This window comes from Kogia breviceps, chromosome 8 (genome assembly GCF_026419965.1).
Source record: "Kogia breviceps isolate mKogBre1 chromosome 8, mKogBre1 haplotype 1, whole genome shotgun sequence".
NCBI classification, from domain to species: domain Eukaryota; kingdom Metazoa; phylum Chordata; class Mammalia; order Artiodactyla; family Physeteridae; genus Kogia; species Kogia breviceps.
Window position 1 is genome coordinate 17,023,109 of NC_081317.1, and position 16,789 is coordinate 17,039,897.

General features: G+C 45.1%; 1 protein-coding gene across 5 annotated transcripts in view; it reads left to right on the forward strand.

Moving 5' to 3' along the window:
- ASTN2 (astrotactin 2) overlaps positions 1-16,789 on the forward strand; it is a 911,658-nt gene that overhangs the window by 270,490 nt on the left and 624,379 nt on the right. For 4 of the 5 annotated variants that reach the window (XM_059071227.2, XM_067040875.1, XM_067040874.1 and 1 more), the window contains exon 4: positions 12,467-12,619. The exons of the other annotated variant lie outside the window; for it this stretch is intronic. In XM_059071227.2, the coding sequence (XP_058927210.1) occupies positions 12,467-12,619 (153 nt within the window). The remainder of the gene's footprint in view (positions 1-12,466; positions 12,620-16,789) is intronic. 5 annotated transcript variants of the gene reach the window in all.

A 16,789-nucleotide genomic window follows, 5' to 3' on the forward strand; every position in this document is an offset into this window, starting at 1 on the left:
TGAGTGTCTTCCTCTCCTCCCAGCTGGTCAAATCTGCATCAGCTTAAGAGAAAGTAAAGCAGAAATAACAGGATGGGAAGAGGCTGACCTTTAGAAATTGCTGAATGTCAGAGCCTCGGTGAAAAGGGATGATGTATCAGTCAAGGTTCCAGCTGGGCAAAGAAGGCACCCTCCAGTGGGATTTTTAGGTGAAGTTCAACGAAGCTACTATTTATAGAGGTGTAGACAGAGTGAAGAGAATCAATGGCGAGGGGGTATTGAGGCACTAAGAAAAGTAACTATCAGGAAGCCACCACTAATTCCTAGAACTGAAGGTGCAGGGAGAGGACGTGGTTTTACTGGAGTCTGGGAAAAATGGATTTGTGGAAAAGGGGCCCTGGCAGAAGCTGTGATTGTTGAGTGCCCCCGTCTCTATCAGAAATACGATGCAGAAACAGGAGAGGAGTAAGGGAAGACATCCCCTCAAATTCCCTCCTCCCATATCCTGCCAGAGCATCTCCCTGCGCAAACTCACCTAGTAGCCACATAAGAAGGATCTGAGAAACAGCCCATTGAGGGTCTGTCTCCAGGCCATAGCTTGGGGCAGAATGAACCGGTGGGTGGAAGATGGATCTGGGGGTGCAAAGGGAGATCAGGCAGTGCAGATCAGGAATGGTTACATGTTCCACAGCCTCCACTGTGCCAGAAGCTAACATGCTTCACCACTACACACACTCCCTCTCTGCCTGTTCCAAAGAATGCATGTGTACAGCCTCTACAGGGTCCAGTCCTCTCCTGTGAGTGCAAGACCCACATAACTTGCTGTCTGTTCAACGCCTCTGCAAGTAGACATCTGGGAGGCACCAAGTGCTCTCACCTAAAGCCGAGCTCAGTTCACTCCTCTTTCAGTGGCCCTCCTCTCACTGAGAGGTACCATCGTTCTGCCTCTCTGGATGCCGAAGGCCAGGAGTCATCCACTCTACCTCGCTCTCCCTTATCTGCCTTTTCCAATCAATCACCACATTCTCAGGGAGGGGCACCTACAAAATAACTCTCAAATGTGCTCCCTGCTCTATCTCCACTGCTCTAACATTTCTGTCGCTACTCTCTCTCCTGCTCTATCCCTATCTCCACCTCTACGACCTAGCATCTCCTACATGGACTTCTGTAATATGGTACCACCTTCCTAGTTGGTCTTCTCGCTTCCATTTCTGTCTTTCTCCAATGCATCCTTTCTACCGCCAGAGCGATCTTCTCTAAGTGAAGATCTGATCAAGTCACTTTCCTATCTAAAACCTTCAGTATGTTCTATTCTTTTTTTTTTTTTAACATCTTTATTGGAGTATAATTGTTTTACAATAGTGTGTTAGTTTTTCCTTTACAACAAACTGAATCAGTTATACATATACATATGTTCCCATATCTCTTCCCTCTTGCATCACCCTCTCTCCCACCCTCCCTATCCCACCCCTCTAGGTGGTCACAAAGCACAGAGGTGATCTCCCTGTGCTATGCAGCAGCTTCCCACTAGCTATCTAATTTACATTTGATAGTGTATATATGTCCCTGCCACTCTCTCCCTTCGTCACAGCCCACCCTTCCCCCTCCCCATATCCTCAAGTCCATGCTCGAGTAAGTCTGTGTTTTATTCCCGTCCTACCACTAATCTCTTCATGACATTTTTTTCCTTTGGAGTCCATATATATGTGTTAGCATACGGTATTTGTTTTTCTCCTTCTGACTTACTTCACTCTGTATGACAGACTCCAGGTCCATCCACCTCATTATAAATAACTCAGTTTCATTTCTTTTTATGGCTGAGTAATATTCCATTGTATATATGTGCCACATCTTCTTTATCCATTAATCTGTTGATGGACATTTAGGTTGCTTCCATGTCCTGGCTATTGTAAATAGAGCTGCAATGAACATTTTGGTACATGAGTCTTTCTGAATTATGGTTTTCTCAGGGTATATGCCCAGTAGTGGGATTGCTGGGTCGTATGGTAGTTCTATTTGTAGTTTTTTAAGGAACCACCATACTGTTCTCCATAGCGGCTGTATCAATTTACATTCCCACCAGCAGTGCAAGAGGGTTCCCTTTTCTCCACACCCTCTCCAGCATTTATTGTTTCTAGAGTTTTTGATGATGGCCAATCTGACTGGTGTGAGATGATATCTCATTGTAGTTTTGATTTGCATTTCTCTGATGATTAATGATGTTGAGCATTCTTTCATGTGTTTGTTAGCAATCTGTATATCTTCTTTGGAGAAATGTCTATTTAGTTCTTCTGCCCATTTTTGGATTGGGTTGTTTGTTTTTTTGTTATTGAGCTGCATGAGTTGCTTATAAATTTTGGAAATTAATCCTTTGTCAGTTGCTTCATTTGCAAATATTTTCTCCCATTCTGAGGGTTGTCTTTTGGTCTTGTTTATGGTATCCTTTGCTGTGCAAAAGCTTTTAAGTTTCATTAGGTCCCATTTGTTTATTTGTGTTTTTATTTCCATTTCTCTAGGAGATGGGTCAAAAAGGATCTTGCTGTGATTTATGTCGTATAGTGTTCTGCCTATGTTTTCCTCTAAGAGTTTGATAGTGTCTGGCCTTACATTTAGGTCTTTAACCCATTTTGAGTTTATTTTTGTGTGTGGTGTTAGGGATTGTTCTAATTTCATACTTTTACATGTAGCTGTCCAGTTTTCCCAGCACCACTTATTGAAGAGGCTGTCTTTTCTCCACTGTATATCCTTCCCTCCTTTATCAAAGATAAGGTGACCATATGTGTGTGGGTTTATCTCTGGGCTCTCTATCCTGTTCCATTGATCTATATTTCTGTTTTTGTGCCAGTACCATATTGTCTTGATTACTGTAGCCTTGTAGTAGAGTCTGAAGTCAGGGAGCCTGATTCCTCCAGCTCCATTTCTCGTTCTCAAGATTGCTTTGGCTATTCGGGGTCTTTTGTGTTTCCATACAAATTGTGAAATTTTTTGTTCTAGTTCTGTAAAAAATGCCAGTGGTAATTTGATAGGGATTGCATTGAATCGGTAGATTGCTTTGGGTAGTATAGTCATTTTCACAATGTTGATTCTTCCAATCCAAGAACATGGTATATTTCTCCACCTATTTGTATCATCTTTAATTTCTTTCATCAGTGTCTTATAGTTTTCTGCATACAAGTCTTTTGTCTCCTTAGGTAGGTTTATTCCTAGATATTTTATTCTTTTTGTTGCAATGGTAAATGGGAGTGTTTTCTTAATTTCACTCTCAGATTTTTCATCATTAGTGTATAAGAATGCCAGAGATTTCTGTGCATTAATTTTGTATCCTGCAACTTTACCAAATTCATTGATTAGCTCTAGTAGTTTTCTGGTAGCATCCTTAGGATTCTCTATGTATAGTATCATGTCATCTGCAAACAGTGACAGCTTTACTTCTTCTTTTCCTATTTGGATTCCGTTTATTTCTTTTTCTTCTCTGATTGCTGTGGCTAGAACTTCCAAAACTATGTTGAATAAGAGTGGTGAGAGTGGGCAACCTTGTCTTGTTCCTGATCTTAGTGGAAATGGTTTCAGTTTTTCACCATTGAGAACGATGCTAGCTGTGGGTTTGTCATATATGGCCTTTATTATGTTGAGGAACGTTCCCTGTATGCCTACTTTCTGCAAGGTTTTTATCATAAATGAGTGTTGAATTTTGTCAAAAGCTTTCTCTGCATCTATTGAGATGATCATATGGTTTTTCTCCTTCAGTTTGTTGATATGGTGTATCACGTTGATTGATTTGCGTATATTGAAGAATCCTTGCATTCCTGGGATAAACCCCACTTGATCATGGTGTATGATCCTTTTAATGTGCTGTTGGATTCTGTTTGCTAATATTTTGTTGAGGATTTTTGCATCTATGTTCATCAGTGATATTGGCCTGTAGTTTTCTTTCTTTGTGACGTCTTTGTCTGGTTTTGGTATCAGGGTGATGTTGGCCTCATAGAATGAGTTTGGGAGTGTTCCTCCCTCTGCTATCTGTTGGAAGAGTTTGAGAAGGATCGGTGTTAGCTCTTCTCTAAATGTTTGATAGAATTCTCCTGTGAAGCCATCTGGTCCTGGGCTTTTGTTTGCTGGAAGATTTTTAATCACAGTTTCAATTTCAGTGCTTGTGATTGGTCTGTTCATATTTTCTATTTCTTCCTGGTTCAGTCTCGGCAGGTTGTGCATTTCTGAGAATTTGTCCATTTCTTCCAGGTTGTCCATTTTATTGGCATACAGTTGCTTGTAGTAATCTCTAATAATCTTTTGTATTTCTGCAGTGTCAGTTACATCTCCTTTTTCATTTCTAATTCTATTGATTTGAGTCTTCTCCCTTTTATTCTTGATGAGTCTGGCTAATGGTTTATCAATTTTATTTATCTTCTCAAAGAACCAGCTTTTAGTTTTGTTGATCTTTGCTATTGTTTCCTTCACTTCTTTTTCATTTATTTCTGATCTGATCTTTATGATTTCTTTCCTTCTGCTAAATTTGGGGTTTTTTTGTTCTTCTTTCTCTAATTGCTTTAAGTGCAAAGTTAGGTTGTTTATTCGAGATGTTTCCTGTTTCTTTTTCTTTTTTTTTTTTTTTGTGGTAGGCGGGCCTCTCACTGTTGTGGTCTCTCCCTTTGCGGAGCACAGGCTCCGGACGCGCAGGCTCAGTGGCCATGGCTCACGGGCCCAGCCGCTCCGCGGCATGTGGGATCTTCCCGGACCGGGGCACGAACCCGTGTCCCCTGCATCGGCAGGCAGATTCTCAACCACTGCGCCACCAGGGAAGCCCTCCTGTTTCTTAAGGTATGATTGTATTGCTATAAATTTGCCTCTTAGAACTGCTTTTGCTGTATCCCATAGGTTTTGGGTCGTTGTGTCTCCATTGTCATTTGTTTCTAAGTATTTTTTGATTTCCTCTTTGATTTCTTCAGTGATCACTTCGTTATTAAGTAGTGTATTGTTTAGCCTCCAAGTGTTTGTATTTTTTACAGATCTTTTCCTGTAATTGATATCTAGTCTCATAGCGTTGTGGTCGGAAAAGATACTTGATACGATTTCAATTTTCTTAAATTTGCCAAGGCTAGATTTGTGACCCAATATATGATCAATCCTGGAGAATGTTCCATGAGCACTTGAGAAAAATGTGTATTCTGTTGTTTTTGGATGGAATGTCCTATAAAGATCAATTAAGTCCATCTTGTGTAATGTATCATTTAAAGCTTGTGTTTCCTTATTTATTTTCATTTTGGATGATCTGTCCATTGGTGAAAGTGGGGTGTTAAAGTCCCCCATTATAATTGTGTTACTGTCGATTTCCCCTTTTAAGGCTGTTAGTATTTGCCTTATGTATTGAGGTGCTCCTATGTTGGGTGCATAAATATTTACAATTGTTATATCTTCTTCATGGATCGATCCCTTGATCATTATGTAGTGTCCTTCTTTGTCTCTTGTAATAGTCTTTATTTTAAAGTCTATTTTGTCTGATATGAGAATTGCTACTCCAGCTTTCTTCTGATTTCCATTTGCATGGAATATCTTTTTCCATCCCCTTACTTTCAGTCTGTATGTGTCCATAGGTCTGAAGTGGGTCTCTTGTAGACAGCATATATATGGGTCTTGTTTTTGTATCCATTCAGCCAGTCTGTGTCTTTTGGTGGGAGCATTTAATCCATTTACATTTAAGGTAATTATCGATATGTATGTTCCTATTACCATTTACTTAATTGTTTCGGGTTGTTCTTGTAGGTCTTTTCCTTCTCTTGTGTTTCTTGCCTAGAGAAGTTCCTTTAGGATTTGTTGTAGAGCTGGTTTGGTGGTGCTGAACTCTCTCAGCTTTTGCTTGTCTGTAAAGGTTTTAATTTCTCCATCAAATCTGAATGAGATCCTTGCTGGGTAGAGTAATCTTGGTTGTAGGTTTTTTTCCTTCATCACTTTAAATATGTCCTGCCACTCCCTTCTGGCTTGTAGAGTTTCTGCTGAAAGATCAGATGTTAATCTTATGGGGATTCCCTTGTGTGTTATTTGTTGTTTTTCCCTTGCTGCTTTTAATATGTTTTCTTTGTATTTAATTTTTGACAGTTTGATTATTATGTGTCTTGGCGTGTTTCTCTTTGGGTTTATCCTGTATGGAACTCTCTGTGCTTCCTGGACTTGATTGACTATTTCCTTTCCTATATTAGGGAAGTTTTCAACTATAATCTCTTCAAATATTTTCTCAGTCCCTTTCTTTTTCTCTTCTTCTTCTGGGACCCCTATAATTCGAATGTTGGTGCGTTTTATGTTGTCCCAGAGGTCTCTGAGACTGTCCTCAGTTCTTTTCATTCTTTTTTCTTTCTTCTGCTCTGCAGTAGTTATTTCCACTATTTTATCTTCCAGGTCACTTATCCGTCCTTCTGCCTCAGTTATTCTGCTATTGATCCCATCTAGAGTATTTTTAATTTCATTTATTGTGTTGCTCATCGTTTCTTGCTTCCTCTTTATTTCTTCTAGGTCCCTGTTAACTGTTTCTTGCAAATTGTCTATTCTATTTCCAAGATTTTGCATCATCTTCACCATCATTATTCTAAATTCTCTTTCAGGTAGATTGGCTATTACCTCTTCATCTGTTAGGTCTGGTGTGTTTTTATCTTGCTCCTTCATCTATTGTGTGTTTTTCTGTCTTCTCATTTCGCTTATCTTACTGTGTTTGGGGTCTCCTTTTTGCACGCTGCAGGTTCGTAGTTCCTGTTGTTTTTGGTGGCTGTCCCCAGTGGCTAAGGTTGGTTCAGTGGGTTGAGTAGATTCCCTGGTTGGGGGGACTAGTGCCTCTGTTCTGGTGGATGAGGCTGGATCTTGTCTTTCTGGTGGGCAGGTCCTCGTCTGGTGGTGTGTTTGGGGATGTTGGTAACCTTATTATGATTTTAGGCAGCCTCTCTGCTAATGGATGGGGCTGTAGACCTGTCTTGCTCTTTGTTGGGGATAGGGTGTCCAGCACTGTTCTTTGCTGGTCCTTGAGTGAAGCTGGGTCTTGGTGTTGAGATGGAGATCTCTGGGAGATTTTCGCCGTCTGATATTACGTGGAGCTGGGAGGTCTCTTGTGGACTAGTGTCTTGAGGTTGGTTCTCCCACCTCAGGGACACCGCCGTGGTGCCTGGCTGGGGCGCCAAGAACCTTTAATCCACACGGCTCAAAATAAAAGGTAGAATAAATAGAAAGGAAAGAAAAGGAAGAAAGGAGGGAGGGAGGGAAGGAAGGAAGAAAGGAAGGAAGAAATGAAGGAAGGAAAGGAAGGAAGGAAGGAAGGTGCAGAGGAAGAAAGGGAGGAAGGAAGAGAGGAAGGGAGGAAAGAAGGGGGGAAGGAAGGAAGAAAGGAGGGAAGGAGGGAAGAAAGGAAGGAAGAAAGGAAGAAAGAAAGGGAGAAGACAGAGTAGTATAAAGTATAGTTATTAAAATAAAAAATAATTATTAAGAAGAAAAATTTCCTTTAAAAAAAAAAAAAACAAAAACAGAAAAATGGGTCGGTCTAACCCTAGGACAAATGGTGAAAGCAAAGCTATACAGACAAAATCTCACACAGCAGCACACACATACACACTCACAAAAAGAAAAAAAGGGGGGAAATAATAGTATATCTTGCTCCCAAAGTCCACCTCCTCAACTTGGGATGATTCGTTGTCTATTCAGGTTTTCAACAGATGCAGGGCACTTAAAGTTGATTGTGGAGCTTTAATCCGCCGCTTCTGAGGCTGCTGGGAGAGACCTCCCCCTCTCCTCTCTGTTCGCACAGCTCCTGGGGTTCTGCTTTGGACTTGGTCCCGCCTCTGCGTGTAGGTTGTCCGAGGGCGACTGCCCTTCGCTCAGACAGGACGATGTTAAAGGAGCAGTTGATTCAGGGGCTCCGGCTCACTCAGGCTGGGGGGAGGGAGTGGCACGGTGGCGGGGCAAGTCCGCGACGTCAGAGGCCGACGTGACGCTGCACAGGCCCAAGGCGCGCCGTGCGTTCTCCCAGGGAAGCTGTCCCTGGATCCCGGGACCCCGGCAGTGGCGGGCCGCACGGGCTCCCGGGAGGGCCGGTGTGGAGAGTGACCTGCGCTCGCACACAGGCCTCTTGGTGGTGGCAGCAGCAACCTTAGCGTCCGACACCCGTCTCTACTGTCCGTGCCGACAGACGCGGCTCGCGCCCGTTTCTGGAGTTCCTCTCCGCGGTGCTCTTAATCCCCTCACCTCACACCCGAGGAAGCAAAGAGGCAAGAAAAAGTCTCTTGTCTCTTCGGCAGCTCCGCGCCCGCTTCTGGGGCTCCTTTAAGCGGCGCACTTAATCCCCTCTCCTCGCGCCCAGGCAGCAAAGAGGGAGGAAAAGGTCTCTTGCCTCTTCGGCAGCTCCAGACTCTCCCGGACTCCCTCCCGGCCAGCCGCGGCGCACTAACCCCTTCAAGCTGTCTTCACTCTGCCAACTCCAGACCTTTCCCTGGGATCCGACTGAAGCCCGAGCCTCAGCTCCCGGCCCCGCCCGCCCCGGCGGGCGAGCAGACAAGCCTCTCGGGCTGGTGAGTGCAGGTCGGCACCGATCCTCTGCGGGAATCTCTCCGCTTTGCCCTCCGCACCCCTGTGGCTGAGCTGTCCTCCGCGGCTCCGGAGCTTCCCCCTCCGGCGCCCGCAGTCTCCGCCCGCGAAGGGGCCTCTAGTGTGTGGGAGTCTTTCCTCCTTCACGGTTCCCTCCCACTGGCGTAGGTCCCGTCCCTATTCTTTTGTCCCTGTTTATGCTTTTTTCTTTTGCCCTACCCAGATATGTGGGGAGTTTCTTGCCTTTTTGGAGGTCTGAGGTCTTCTGCCAGCGTTCGGTGGGTGTTCTAGAGAAGTTCCACGTGTAGATGTATTTCTGATGTCTCTGTGAGGAGGAAGGAGATCTCCGCGTCTTACTCTTCCGCCATCTTTAAGCCGTCTGTAGTATGTTCTATTCTTAACAAGGCCCAGAAGAGTTAGGGTCAGGATGGGGGTTAGGGGGGAGGGTCAAGGTTAGTGTTAGTATTAGGATTTCCTGCCTCTCTAGCATTATCTCACACCGCTTGCTTTCAGCATTTCAGCCGCAGTGTTGATTGCAGCCCCTTGCATGTTCCCTCTTCCTGAGGGGTCTTGGTTTAGACTCTTTCCTCTGACTCCTTTGCTTTCTTCACCTCCCGCCTCCCCCGCGGCTTCCTTGTCAGCTGATTGTCTCATGCTCTTTCCAGATCTTAGTCACACTACTCACTTCTTGAAGCAAGTTTCCATGGTTTTCCGAGACAAGGTCATAGTCCTCTACCAGAGCCTCTTGTATCATCTTTCACCTCTCCTTTATGGTATACCTCAGTTGTAAATTTTACATTTCTCTGTCGTTTATTTCATTACTATTGGTTTTCCTGTCTGCAGGGGGAGCATCACGAGGGCGTTTTGTGTACTGTTGTTTTCACCATCTTACCCTGCTATGGACTGAAAGTAAGCCTTATTAGCCCCCCAATGTGACTGTGACTTTGTCTACTAGACCCGCCAGAGCAAAATGCCTCAGACTGTGTGGCTTAAACCACAGACATTTACTTTCTCACAGTTCTGGAGGCTGGAAGACTGAGATGAGGGTGTCAGCATTGTTGGATTCTAGTGAGGGCTCTCTTTTTGCCTTGTAGATGGCTACCTTCTCTTGGTGTCCTCACGGGGAGATGTTTCTGTTCTTCTAAGGCCACAGTGCCATAAGATTAGGGCCCCGATTTTATGATCTCATTTAATCTTAATTACCTCCTAAAGATCCTGTCTCCAAATATAGTCTGCTGTGGACTGAATTGTGTACTCCAAAATTCACATGTTGAAACCCTAACCTCCACTGTGACTGTATTTGGAGATAGAGTTTTTGATAGGTAATTAAAATTAAATGAGAACATATGGGTGGGATCCTAATTTGATAGGATTGGTGTCCTTCTTAAGAAAAGAAAGACTTCTCTCTCCCTCTCTCCTTCCCTTTCCCTTTCTCTCCCTCCCTCCACCTCTCTCTCCCTCTCTCCCTCTCCTCCCCCAACATGGATGCACCAAGGAAAGGCCACGTGAGCAGGCAGTGAGAAGGCAGCCGTCTTCAAACCAGAATCTGACCTGTTGATGTTATCGAGTCTATGATTTTTGTTATGCAAGTCCAAGCAGACTAAGATACATTTTCTGAAAATACTGTAGAGTGAATGAATGAGTGAGGAGACAAATGAATGTGTGAATTTTCACAGATGTGTGTGGGTCCCTCCCTTGGAGGGATTCCAGACAGTGGCTTCCTCTGGACTTTTGACCACAGTTTAGCCCAACTCTTACAATTTTGTGCAAATCGCTCTCCTCTCTGGGTTTAAAGCATCTGGATTGGGCATGACACTGCTTCTCAGAATTAGACTGTAGCCTCTTTCTGGAGGGTTCTGTATCATAGGCTTGGAGTAGGGGGCCCATGTTTGGGATTTTCTTCTTGGCTCACCATTAAGTAGACCTAACTGAGATACCTGGGGAGACAGATAGCAAGAGAGGCAGGTATGTTACACTACTACAGCATCATTTGTATTGTCAATTATCTTTTCCTTAGCCAACACAGATGCCCCTCTATGTCCCTAGAGATGAGGCTTCTCACAGAGCCCAATACCCAAACCAGCCCTCTGGGTATGACCTACCCTGCAGACACATGTGTGTCTAAGCTGATAAACTTTCCTGGGAAAACAGGATCCCCTTAAAATTGGTGTTGGGGTGTTCAGAAGCCTTCTTTGTCCACTCTGGGAAAAGCTCATCAAAGAAACAGGAATCTTTAACATATCCCATTCCTTGTCATCAGACAGCAAGTAGCTTAAACTGAAGAACTTTCCCAGCCTCTTGAGACATAGGTGGAAGGAGGGTTGAGTCTGAAGATTTCAAAGTCAGGGCTCTCTTTGGGGATTTCTCAGAACAAAGACACTGAAATCATTCAGCCAATCTTCTTTTCTTCTTTCTCATTTCTTCTCCTTTTCTTTCTTTTTTTTTTTGTTTTTTGTATTTTTTGTTTGTTTGTTTTTGTTTTGTTTTTTGCGGTACGCGGGCCTCTCACTGTTGTGGCCTCTCCCGTTGCGGAGCACAGGCTCCGGACGCGCAGGCTCAGCGGCCATGGCTTACGGGCCCAGCTGCTCCGCGGCATGTGGGATCCTCCCGGACCGGGGCACGAACCCGTGTCCCCTGCATCGGCAGGCGGACTCTCAACCACTGCGCCACCAGGGAAGCCCTCCTCTCCTTTTCTTTTATGTTGGCTCTCTCCTTCTTTCTCAAGTTTTTCTGCTTTTTTTTTTTTTTTTTACTTTTATCTTCTACCTTTTCCCCTCTGCCCTTCTGCCATCACTCTCTCCATTCTCTATAACTTTCTACCAGTCTCAATTTGAAATTTCTGAAAATGTGGCTACCAGCAGCTCCTTGGAGGAGATTGAAACAAAAGGAATGTTGGAGTAGGATTTAGAAGGTTTGACTCTACCGCATGCAAGCTTGAAGCTAGTTGTATGCCTTGTTTTGGGTGGGGGGGGACTTCAATTTCCCTTAGTAAAATGGGGCTCTTGTACCAAGTGATCTACGTATCACTACACCGCAGTTTTGTCTCCTGAAATATTGCTTGACCCGTGTACTGCCGTCTACCTTTATTGCCACTGTTCTGGTTCAGGCATTATTGCCTCTGGCTGGCTCCTGCAAAAGCCTCTGTACAGGTCTTTGTCCTTGATTCTGTGTGTATTCTCCATACTCTGGTTAGTAGTTGTTACCATAGGGGCTTAATTGGAACATGCCAGTTTCCTGTTTCAAACCTTTCAACGATCATCTTTTGCCTTTGGGATAAAATCCAAGCTCCGCAAGGTGGCTTACAAGGTGTTCTGCCCTCTGCAGCCTCATCTGCTCTTCCCAGGCTCCACCGCAGCCACACTGAACTCCTTTCAGTTACTCAAGCACCGTGTTCTTTCTGGCTTCAGATCTTTGCACATGCCTCTCCTTCCACCCAGGGCACTCTCTTATCCCAAATCTTTTCAACAACTCCACCCTGATTCTATCTTCTTTGCTAATTCCTACTCCTGTTTAAGGTCTCAGTGGAGGTATTGCCTCCTCCTCCAGGAAGCCTGCCTTGACTCCCAGGATGGGTGAGCTGACCCTTCTTGGTGTTCCTCTGGTACTCTGTACTCCACTGTCATGGAAGTATTGCACAGTGTTGGAAATGCCTGGATGTGTGTGCTACCAAGCTATGGATTCCTTGGATCATGGATTGTGTCAAACTTTCACCATCATATCTCAAGGGCTTGGGGCAGTACCCTTGAGAACACAGTTGGTGTTGAAGAAATAAATGTGTAAGCCAGCAGATTCATCTCTACTGGCCCCTATGGCTTCTGCATCACCACTGGGTCCGGGAGGGAGCTCCAGACACTCCGGGGGAGGGCCAGGCCCAGTCCTCCAGGGGCTGAGGGTGGGCCAAGCCCTAACCTCAGTCCCGTTGCCCACCCCGTAGCGGCAGCTGAGGCGACGCAGGAGCCAGTGGAGTCCCTGATGCAGAAGTTCAAGGAGAGTTTCCGTGCGAACACGCCCATCGAGATCGGTCAGCTGCAGCCAGCAGCACGCAGTGCCTCAGCAGGGAGGCGGAAGAGGAGAAGCAGGTCCCGAGGTAGGTCCTCCCAGAGCCTCTGGCCAGGATGTCCGCCCGCTGTGCCCAGGTTCTTAAGGTGCCAGGAAGAGCTATGCCCTCTTCCCCCTGCTTCCCTGTGCTCCCAGAACCCACGCCACTGTCCCCCCGATAAGTCATCTCAGCTGAGGCCTTGGAGCGAGAGGACCTGTGTCCCTGGGTGTAAAGCTCACCTCTCTGAGCCCCAGCCGCCTCATCTGAGAACGGGAATGAATTGCCCATCTTCCAGAGAGGTTGAGAAGGTTAGCAACAGTCTATGGAGAGTGCCCAGCACAGGACCGGGGTACAGCAGATCCTCTTCAAGTTGTAGCTGGTGTCACGTTGGAGAGTGTGAGAAAGCCAGGATGCTCTCGTGGAAAACATCCTCAGGCTGGGATCACAGCACAGGGTTTGGACCCACTCTTCAATAGCCTGAGTAATCTAGTGGTCAGAGCAGGAGTGCTGTGCCTTAGACAGAACTGGATTCACATTTTGGTTTTGCTGTTACCTAACCCTGTCACCTTGGGCAGTCCCTCCACTTCCCCAAGCCACTCCTCTCTGCCCAGCTTCCTGTAACATCTCCGCGCAGTGCCCAGCCGGCGTCCAATCAAAAGTAGATTTTTCCCTCCTCCTCCTTCTCCCCGTCTCTCCTCCCCAGCGTCATCATCATCGTCATCGTCGTCGTCTCCTTTCTCTGACCTTCTCGTGACCTTGTGTCTGGGACGAACCCCCTCACCATTCATTGCCTGATTTCCCAATGTCCTCTTGAACCTTCCATGCACTCGGTGGTTTCCAGCCAGTCACGCTTCCTCTTGACTTTTACGTCTCTAGTTCCTGGAACTTGATTTTGATTATGTCATTTCCCTTCTCCTGTAACTTCAGTGGTTGTCCAGGGTCCTCAGAAGTGTTCGTGCTTATGTAAATGGCATTGGAGGCCCCCAAAGAGCTCCAGTCTCTCTGCTGACTCTTGTAAATCCATGTGTCCCCACTTCCACGTTTCTTTCTAGGCCAGTCTCTCTGCGTGAAAACCCCCTATCTAGCCCCTGTGAATAGTCATTGGCATTTATTGACACGTACTCCAGGCAGCAGGCTAAATGCTGTACATATCTTATCTCATTCGATCCTCAGCAACCCTATGAAACAGGTACAGTGATGACACCCATTTTACAGATGATATCACTAAGGCACAGAAAGCTGCAGCCACCTGCCCGGAGGAACATCCTAGCAATTATCAGAGCCAGAAAGAACTAAGCAGTCTGAGTCCCAGAATTTTTTTTTTTTTTTTTTTTTTTTTTGGCGGTATGTGGGCCTCTCACTGTTGTGGCCTCTCCCATTGCAAAGCACAGGCTCCGGACGCACAGGCTCAGCGGCCATGGCTCACGGGCCCAGCTGCTCCGTGGCACGTGGGATCTGTCCGGACTAGGGCACGAACCTGTGTCCCCTGCATCGGCAGGCGGACTCTCAACCACTGCGCCACCAGGGAAGCCCCCAGACTTTTAAAATCAACCATTAGGTTCTATCCTGGTGAAGCCCTACCTTTCTTTCCAAGCTTAACGTGCGTGACGTATATTGGCAAACACATCACCGACTGTCACCATCACAGTTCACCCTGAATTCTCTCATGTGTGAATTCTCCCACATCTTTATCCATGTGTTAAGCACTGATTTCACTTTTGTGTAATATCATTTGCTTTTGTCTGTCTCTCTCCTTAGCTAGACAGTGTTCTTTGAAGGCGGGAAATATCTTATTTGAATCATCTTTGAATTTCTGGGTCTAAATCAATGTCTGCACACATAGTAGACACTTGTTATTTGCTGAGATAATGTCTCGGTCTTAATCCTGTGAATTCCTGTATCCGGTGAAAAACCGAGATCTACACATTTAGGTGAGATCATAAATCGAGGCAGAATTTGATGATGGAGTTCCTTTTTGGAACTCGCGGTAAACCCCAGGTTGAACCATTGTATAATGCTAAAGAATAGTTGTTTTGAGGTCAGCAATGTCTGAGTGCTAATCCAGCCCTGTCAATTTCAACTTGCTTAGCTTTGGAAGAGTCACTGGATGTCTCTGAGCCTCAGTTTCCTCTTCTGTAGAATGGGGATGCCAATCCCTACATCAGAGGATTGCTGTAAGGATCTGATGAAATGATGGATATAGACTGCCTTGGAGTGCTGACCTAATGTGTATTAGGAACTGAATAAGCGCTATCTTATATTTGTCATGTCTTGGGCATTCAGGATCACTTGTAATTTCACTCAGCTTTAACTAGCCATCTTTATTGCTCCAATATTCACCAAGAATCTCCTTCCCATGTCCTCTCTACAAATATGGCCCCCATAAATACACTTGACTCCAAGTCCATAACCTCCCTCCTCTTCATTATCAATCTGAATTTCTTTCCTTAGTGTCATATCCTAAACATTTTTATGTCAATGAATTCTTCCAAAAACGATCTCTTTTATGTACCATAACTGTCTTAATGAGGCCACTACTGTAAGGCATTTGGGCTGTTTCTAATTATTTGCCATTATAAACAATGTCATGTAGAACCTTTTTTTTTGCATAAAACTTGACCTTCACTTTGGGGTCTGTCTGTTTTCCCCTCTTGAATTGCAGAATTAGATTATTCATGAAATCTATTGTTTGACAGACTCTAATTGAATATCAAGTTATTTTAATTTATAAGTTAGGTGGGAACTAAGAGAACTGATACAGGATAGAAATTCATTTTGTCCTCCCTTTCTTTGTCACCATTATGACCACTGCCGCCTTTTATCTCCTGCTTCTGACTATACCCTCCTTGAGATTCTCCCCAAAGCAAGCCAGAGTAACCTTTTTAGAAATATAAACAAGATAAGGTCACACTGTTCAGCTTAAAATTATTCAGTGGTTTCCTGTTATCTTGAGAACACAGTCCGAGGTCTTTGCCATGGCCTGTAGCTTCCGTTCCATCTGAGTCTGTCCCTGCCTTCTTCCCTCACTTGGCGTTTCCCCGTGCTCCAGGCACAATGATTTTCTTCACGTCCCAGGAACACAGCGAAGGGAGCCCCAGCGTAGGGTCTGAGAACTTGCTGTACTTCTCCTTGCCACCTTGCCATGTCTCTTTCTGTCCCCCAGATTCTCTCCTGTCTGGCCCCTTCTCACCTTTCAGCTCCTAACTCAAATGTCGGCTCCTCAGAACCATCGGCCATGACTACCCAAACGTAGGTACCCAAACTTTTACTCCTCTCCATCCTCAACCTGCTACTATCTGTTACATAACCATTTTTCCCTCCTTCCTTCCCTAATATTAGGGTCTAAAATCGCTTTTATTTGTTTGCTTGTTTACTGCTTTCCTCTCTAAAATGTAAGCTTCATATTCATAAACCTAATACATAGAAATCGCTGAATAAATATTTGTTGGATAAATGAGTGCATTAACCTCAAAGATTGTGGAAAAGTGGCTTGGTTTTATAACTTTCAAACTCATGGTAGAAGAGGGATCCAGGATAAAACAAAACCTCCCAATACAGTTCTCCAGGGAATCCTGTTTCCCCTAAAGATAGACTCATTGATGGATAGCGCATGAAATGTGCTCAAGTGGATGCTGTCAAAGCAGTTTTCAAAATGGCTTAATAACGTCGTGCTCACGGTTTTGCTGCCACTATTGGATAAGGTTTTTGCAAGAGAGAGAAAGGCTAGTACGTGCCAGTCCTAAACTTCCCAACTCACACACTTTCCACCACATGTCCTCAAGATTTTCTTGGACAGAAGAAATCCATGGTCAATAACTGTTTTGGAAATTCCGCACACTCCCTCTTTCTCTTGGAAATTCCCCAACGCATCTTAATCTGTGAAGGACCCTGGGAAATCCTGCAGTGCGGAGAGCTGGGCAGATTTGTTTCGTTCATCATCTGTAAAACCATCTTGACCACAGACTCTGTTTTTCCCCTTGGAACATGTATGAACATCTTGCAGCACAGAAGCATCCATAGAAACACAATTTTGGAAGTGCTCCATTGGCTTCCACTGACCATCAAAAATCCCAGATATCATGGTCAAAATCCCCAGTCTTTCACTGTCTCTCGCCCCTGCCGCTGGAGTGCCCGTGGGCCTTCTGGCCCAGAGTGGGAACACCTGGCCTCTCTCTGCTTCATTAGGCTCCGCGCCCGGCCCATGGTGCTCAGCGGGTC